This window comes from Cervus elaphus, chromosome 14, assembly GCF_910594005.1.
Source record: "Cervus elaphus chromosome 14, mCerEla1.1, whole genome shotgun sequence".
Taxonomy (NCBI): domain Eukaryota; kingdom Metazoa; phylum Chordata; class Mammalia; order Artiodactyla; family Cervidae; genus Cervus; species Cervus elaphus.
In genome coordinates, this window is record NC_057828.1 from 26,383,235 (window position 1) to 26,391,260 (window position 8,026).

The following is an 8,026-nucleotide window of genomic DNA, read 5'->3' on the forward strand; positions in this document are numbered from 1 at the left end:
CATTTGTTTGAGGATGGTCGTAATGAAATGTTGGAGAAGACTTTATTAGATGCGTTTGGACACTCTGGAGGGGAGCGAGTCTGAGAAGCTGCAGCGAAGAACTGGTGATTCCTCCAAATGTGCTGGCTCACTCACAGTTAGCACAAACTGGAAGTTCTTCCATCTTCCCACTTTCCTGTGGTTGCCGAGGAGCTCTGTGGAGGAGGAAGGCAGGGCAGGTGGGGGACAGCGCCCCGCCATGGTGTTAGCAGTCCTGGTTCTGCCAGGGGATCAGCAGGCTCCTTTCTAGCTCAGGCCCTGGCTGTTCCTCCCTGTGAAGTCAGTGGAACAGGACAGACCTCCGTTGGTTCTGTGTACAAGCCAGCCAGATGATCTGGAGAATTGACTGCTATCCATTTGTATACATCATCGTGTTCTCTCCTCCCAACAGAGCTTGGTGCCTGGTACCTTTCCTTCTGGATTCAGAAAGTGTCTGTCTTTGGGGCCAGTCCTCTGAATCTTTGGGGCCCCTCCTTCCCTTGGGATCTTGTGTTTATAGAAGGAGGAAAATTGACCCCTGGGAGCAGCCCAGCCCTCTGGATCTCCTGCTGCCCCTCAGCAGCTCAACCATTCCACCCTAATTGCTCTTAATACCCCAGGAGACGGGGCAGCCAGCCTAGGTGTCTTCTGTATCTTACTGAGATTTAAATTGCCATAGATGCCATGATTTATGTCCCTCCCAGGACAGATGGCCATAAATCGGGAAGAGAAAGGCCTGGGCCGCCTGACATAAATCACAGAAGCAAAGCAAAGTGGTTTTGGGGGCCTCCCCTCTGCTCCCCGGCTATCCTCCTGGGCAGGGTACCTGGGTACACTGCCTTCCCTCTTCCCGGGTCCCCTGTGCCCCAGGGCTGTGCTGATCCAGGAAGGCAGGTTCTCAGCCGGGAGACCAGTGCTGAATGGCTGCTGATCGCAGGCCCAGAGGAACCTTTGTGAAATACTCACAGTGGAGGCCGGTCTGCTGGCAGGAAAATATGAAGAAGGAATTACTCTTTTCTTTCTGGAGGGAGAGTGACTCTCACCCTGATCCCACAGGAGCCGTGCGGGCCTGTCATTGTTCCTTTCAATAGGAAGAATCAGCTCGTTTGTTCTGTCAATACACACGTTTTGTTAGATGCAGGAGGACTTGGACAGTGACATTTGCTGCTCTCCGCCGGTGTCAGGCTGTGCTGTGCTGAGGTAAAGACAGAAGGATTGGGTGTGGGTGATACTATGGAAGGAGACAGCTGCCCCCCACCTGACCAGGCTCCGCCATCCCCTGCCCCCAAAACTGTGTGACACTGGCAAGTCAGATACATGCTTGATGTTTCAGTTTATTTGCAAAAACTGACCTAATAAGAGTAAGTGGCTTAGTGGTAAAGAATCCACCTGCCAGTGCAGGACACACAGGAAACCAGGGTTCAGTCCCTGGGTCGGGAAGATCCCCTGGAGGAGGGCATGGCTGCCCACTCCAGTATTCTTGCCTGGAGTAGCCCATGGACAGAGGAGCCTGGAGGGCTACAGTCTGTGGGATTGCAAAGAGTCGGACACGGCTGAGAGTGAGCACACACGCATGGACTCATGACACCTCTCCTGGTTTACGCTCCCCCTTGGTTAGAATAAAGCAATAAATACTACTTTTTAAAATAGATGATAAAATACATAATGACCATGTAGACTGTGGTTATTGATAGGCTCAGCTTATGAGCTTGGCACATTCTGAGAGAAGGAAAATCCTGGAGACACTTCTTTCCATTTTCTGAGGCTGCATTAAAGGCAAGGCAGCCCAACCTGCTTGGCCTTCAGCCCCTCCTGTCTTCACAGTGCTGTTTTATTCCTGACCTGATCATACATGTAACAGGTTGGGAGTCCCCAGAAGTGGCCTGTGCCCTCGGTGGGGACCCAGTGGTGATCAGAGACCCAGCTTGCAAACCATGGTCTGGGCATTGACCAATAAGTGAGTAAAGCAAGCAGCTCTCACTAGCTCATAGCACTTTATAGGTAACAGTTTCCACTCACACCACACCCTTAAGGATGGAGACCTCTGTTTAAGTGAAACAAAACGTGTGTCTCCCATTAAAGTGGGAGTGTGTTTCATATTCATTGGAAGAGAAAACTCACTAAGAAAGGCAATTTTATGTATTTTTTGACTGTGCTGGGTCTTCATTGCTCTGAGGGCTTTCCTCTGTTATGGTGAGCGGGGGCTACCCTTTAGTTGTGGTGCTCGGGCTGGCCACTGAGGTGGCTACGCTTGTTGCAGAGCACAGGCTCCAGGGCGTGCGGGCTTCAGTGGTTGCAGCTCTCGGGCTCTAGAGCGCTGGCTCAGTAGTGGTGGCTCATGGGCTTAATTGCTGTGTGGCATGTGGAATCTTCACGGACCGGGGATCAAACCCACGTCTCCTGCATTGGCACGTGGATTCTTTACCACTGAGCCACCAGGGAAGCCCAAGAAAGGTGATTTTTACATGTATTTGTAATTTATTAATCCCATCATCAGGGTTTCCCTGGTGGCTCAGATGGTAAAGGATCTGCCTGCTATATAGGAGACCTGGGTTCCATCCCTGGGTCGGAAAGATCCCCTGGAGAAGGGAATGGCTACCCTCTCCAGTATTCTTGCCTGTAGAATCCCATGGGTAGAGGAGCTTGGTGGGCTACAATCCATGGGGTCACCAGCACCACAATCCTATCATCAGCCGCAAAAGCAAAATTTGTATATTTGGGAAAAAAAAAATCAAAGAGGATCCATGTATGAGATCATGCCTTGTTTTCAGTCTCTTGAACAAAAAGCTTGGTGTGGATGTAAATTCACAGACAGTGGACAATATCGCCTCAGTCCCACAAGGGGTCGCTGTTGATCTCATTTGTCGAGTCTCCCCGCAGCCTAATGGTGACAACGTCAGCAGGAGCCTAAGTGGGACCGAGCTGGGGGCTTTGGGCAGTGCCGCGCCTACAAACCAACTCCTTGGCCCAACCCTTAGCAGGGTCCTCCCTTCCTAAGTTACCTGGAGGCGGGGTACCTGTGTGCGTGAGTAGTGATGGCAAGGGCAGGGAAACCCGTGCACGGCTGAACGTTTGTGCAGAATAAATATTAACCCCCTCACCTCTTCTCATGTGTGTGTGTGTAGTATCCAGGAGGTACAAAGATGACCGGGGTCACATCCCTGGTGGGAAAAGTCCCGACTCTGAAATGAGCCAGACCTCAGTTCTGGCCCCAGCCTGACCACTTAGATCCTGGGCAAGTCTGTTACTCCTCTGAGACCTCCCTGTGAAGTGGGGACGATACATATTCCCACATAGGCATGTTTCAGGGATTAACAGATAATCTGTGTGATGTTCTTTGTAAACTGTCAATGTTTGCACAGAACTGACTCTCAATCCCCTCACTGAGATAATCAGAGCCTCAGGCTACCCAGCTTGCAAGAAGCAGAAATCCCGAGTCATAAAGTGCCCGATCTGCCTCCATCCTGAAGAAGTCACCCTCCAACAGACACATCTCCAAATGTCCCTGGTATTGCAGGCTGAGAGCGGAGAGGCAGGCTAGGAGACGTGCCTGGTTGCCAGGGTCCAGCGTCATTGCAGAGACCTGACTGCAGAGCAGGGGAATGTTGTTGGCCAGGCAGGACCAGCTGAATCAGCGGCTCATGGTTCCCATCCACTTGTTGATTTATTCGTTGGCTCAACCAACTTCATTTCGAGTGGCTTCAATGTACCCGGTGCCGTACCAGGCTGTTGGCATACAACAGTGACCAGAACAGACATAGTGCCTGCAAATGTGGGGAGAGGCTAGAGGTTTTGCCCTCTCCATTTTCTCATTAGCCGCCTCTGATTTGCAGAACAAAATTAGGTCTGAGTTGTTGCAATAGTTTTTTTTTCTCAGAACACAGTAGAATGAAAAGGTGCTTTCCGTCAAAATGATATAAAAATGATTAAAGTTGGAGTTAGATTAAATGAGAGACAGAAGGAAAACTTTTTCCTGGTGGAGGTGGAGGACGGGAGAATCTTGCCATGTTATTCACGCACATCCCGTGTACACTTTTCCTGGTGATTCTTGTTTTTTGCCTGACAAAGATGTGAATTTGTTGTTGTTATTTAGTTGCTCATTCGTGTCCAACTCTTTTGTGACCCCATGGGCTGTAGCCTGCCAGGCTCCTCTGGCCATGGGATTTCCCAGGCAAGAATATTGGAGTGGGTTGCCATTTCCTCCTCCAGGGGATCTTCCCCACCGAGGGATCCAACCCGAGTCTCCTGCCTTGCAGGCAGATTCTCTGCAGTTGAGCCACTGCAGAAGCTCCAAAGATAGGAATACTGCTCCTAACAGAGGGTTTTATACCAACACGTTCATTTGTTGAACAAATGTTTGTGGGTCGCTGGTGACATACAGGGTCCAGCCTTGGGTGTGAGTGATACAAGGGAGTTAGTCACATTTCCTGCTCTCCACAGACTCTCTGTCTTGTAGAACAGACAGACGTGCTCTAACAGTGTAGGACACAGCACGTGTGTGTTCAAGGAGCAGCAGAGAAAATCCAGGATGGGGAGACCACTCCTAGCCAGGGGATCCTGAGTTTCTTTCCCAGGACATGTGGCTTTGGAGTTCAGCCTTGAAGAAAAGGTAGAATTCTGGTGCTTGGGGAACTTGGGGAGGGGAGTCCACAGGGGACCCACCAAACCATGGGGGGAAAAAGAGTTATTAGAGTTGTCTGAGGATGCATGAAGTGAGATTGTGATAGTGGAAGAAAAAATGAGAAAATTCAAAAGGCGTGGTACATGAAAAACCTCAGGACCTGGCAGCTATGAACACACTGGAAAGTGAGGGAACCGGTGTAAAGGATGACTCCTGGACTCTCAGCCTGACAGACTGCTCAGCTGTGGTTCAGAGGTAGGAGGAGAGATGCCGAGGGAAGTAATAAAGTAATGTCTAAGCATATTGAGTCCCTAATTCCTTAGTGCCGAAAAAGGGAACATTCCAAAGAGAAAAGAGGTGGGAGCATGGCCATTGGTTGCACTTTGGAAGTTGGTGCACTGGGTACAACTCCAGGAGGCGCTGTTCTGAACTCTTGAAGGGAACGGCGCTCTCTGGAGCAGGGCAACATGGAGGCCCTGTGTGGGGTGGATCCGTCAGCTGAGAAGAAATCACGTCCGGTTTGAGCTCTTCCTTCTGATTGTCTGTGACTCATTATGGTCTTTTTCCTGTTGCAGTTATCGCCTGTGTGACCCTTCTGAACGAAAGTTATATGGAAAATCACCCCTCTTTGGACAGTATTTTGTTCTGGAAAACCCAGGGACCATCCACGTGGGAGACCCTGTGTACCTGCTCGGCCAAGAATAGGAATCATATGTCCTGGAATAGCAGATGCCTTTAAAAAATGTCTTCAAAACTGACAACACTTGAAACACAATATTTTGGAATGGGCATTTGACTCCTCAGCGTTTTCTTTAGAAAAACTTGTAGTCTCCAAGTTTTTCATCTTTTTCTGGACTTCTTCCTCATGTCCCAGTGCTTCCAACATCCCAGGGTACAAAGCAAAGGTTTGATAACTTAATAGGACTTCAGTAAGTCACTTAAATGCCAAGGCAGGATTCTAAAAATCGCTTGTTTAACTATGATTGTGGAATAATTCTTTCTCCTTCTTCTCCATTCACCTACTCATAACCTCCATCATGTCACTGCTATGACTTAGGGAAAAGGAGAAAAGAGAAAGGGTGGGGGATTGAGAAGAATGTTCTGGAATATTTTCTTACCCCATGCCTCAGCATGCAATGGAAATTAAATAGCACTCCAAATAAGGCTGGACTGTCACTTCACTTTTCCCCCCGCAAGTCCTAGACAGGCTTTTAAAAGGGTATAAAGAGCCTGACCTTCAGTAAACACTTAGACGTTCATTTTCCCTAGATCATTTTGGATCTGGCACTATTACCTCCTAGTGTCCATGGGCATTTGATGGATCCTTCACGTCACACTGTGCCTTGGGTGGCAGGACAGCAGAGATGTCAGGGAAGAAAATCAACTCATGAGAGCAGCATTGCTGCCAGACTCTGACATGGAATAGGAGGAACGGAAGACAAACAAAATCTTCCTTGCCATGAGACAGAGTATCAACTATATCCCATTGGTGAGACCAGACTTTTCCCAGTATACGAGAGAGAGCAGTCATGCTAAGTAGGCGAGGCACCCTGTCTCCTGTTGTCTGGGATGCTGTTGGTGTTGCCCTGGGAAACGATGCCCAAAGAGATGGTCAGGAGAGGACATGAGGCCACCTAGTGGCATTGTCACGGCTCAGCCATGCTGTTGGAAAGATGGAAACGTATGGATGGGTTTTAGTTTTCTATCCTAGAAAATTTTTTTGAAAGAAACTGAGGTAACCTCTAGGTATTCTCTGCTTCCCTGCTGTGGGAATTTGATCCTAAAAGCGTGGCTGTGCTGCCACAGGGTCCTTCTGGATCTTGCTGGTCCCATCAACTCAAGACTGGTTGCTCCTCCTCAAAACCAGGGTGAAAAAGTTCTGAGATCCATGGTTGAGAAGAAGTGTGATTGTGTGATTTGAAATAAACCACTTTATTTCAGGTTTTGAATAAAATCTTTCAAAGGAGAAAAGGAAAACATATGTCAATTCACTTAACAACCAGTATCTAATTTTTCTCCTGATCAGATTATATAACTCTAGTATCTGACGATGTTTATCTTTCATTGCCATTTTGCTCTCTGCATTAGGAAGCTAAGTCATGAAAAATGTGTTTCAAAACTGTAAATAAATGGAAGCTGCTTTGACTAGTTTCAGGTTGTACTCACTTCTTGGCAAGAAGTCAGACTTTGAAGCTGACAGATGTGAATGGGCAAAACCAATCATTCTGTCATCCCACTCACACACACACACACAACATCCTCAGGCATACTCTCGTCTTTGAAGGGCTGTCATGTAAACATACTTTTTAACCTAAAGCCGTGTATGTTTCACTTTGGTTTTATAAAGGCCGTTAGTAATGGTTGGAACCTAGCCTAGCTCTGAGGTTAAGTTATAAGGTAACAGGTGCACGTATATATGTTTTCTGGGCGGTGAATTATTGCAATTTGTTTTCCTTGCACTTGAAGTGAAGTGGAATTAGAATAATTAATCAGTCATCCTTGGCCCATCACCTTCCCCAATAAATTCACTTTATGTTGAAACTACAGATAAATTAAAGTAAAAATATTGGATTGGCCAATACAATGGAAAAACCCAAGCAAACTTTCTGGCCAACCCAATAAGAATTCAGCAAGTAGCATTACTAATTGGACCTTGGAAATCCATGGCAGAACGCACACAGGATTTAGGAAACCATATGATTATCAGTTCTGTTGAGAGCAGCCAATGCTTAGACAGCGATGAGAAACTCAAGGTTGGTTTGGTGGCTGGCCCTAGATAGTATTCAGGGGCAAGGTGAATGCCTTAGACCAGAACTTCTAACCCCTTGTCAATAGTAACAGCCACTTCCCGAGGGACTCAGTCTGTGTCAAAGGCCACACTCATGCAGTCCCTGTCCTGTGCATGGCAGGGCAGCCTTCTAATCGAAGGGGTACCTAACCCCCTCCTCATTTGTGCAGAGTCTCCTGCTCCTCAGAGTGTGAGGAAGATTCCAGTTTTAAGACAGAGGTTCCAGTGACCTCTAGAATCTCAGAGTTGTTGCCAAGCTTTCTGTCAGTGAGATTTAAAAACCATTTACTTGTGTTTATTTTATATTTAATGAGTTGGTTAATGCCAAAGGCAGTACTGAAGTCTGGTTTATTTTGGAGACTGAACCTTTGCACACAATTCCACTTGAAGTAGAGGGTCAGGAATAGAGACCACCGCAGACCCTCAGAGAGGTCTTAAAGCTGTGGACGATGGATTTTCATGGTCAGACAAAAACAGCCACTGTGAGTGTGTGTTTCGTTCTGGGCGGCAATGTCTTCTGCAGCCACAGCAGAGAATTACAGACCCACAGCTGGAGACCCTGCAAAGGACGATGTGGGAAAAAGCCTAGGCAGGCTGCT

General features: G+C 47.8%; 1 protein-coding gene across 1 annotated transcript in view; it reads left to right on the forward strand.

Annotated features, from left to right (window-relative positions):
- MTARC1 (mitochondrial amidoxime reducing component 1) overlaps positions 1-6,789 on the forward strand; it is a 22,642-nt gene extending 15,853 nt beyond the window's left edge. Inside the window, exon 7 of the mRNA XM_043923631.1 lies at positions 5,215-6,789. Coding sequence (XP_043779566.1) covers positions 5,215-5,344 — 130 coding nt within the window. The 3' untranslated portion in view covers positions 5,345-6,789. The remainder of the gene's footprint in view (positions 1-5,214) is intronic.
- The last annotated feature ends 1,237 nt before the right edge of the window (positions 6,790-8,026 follow it).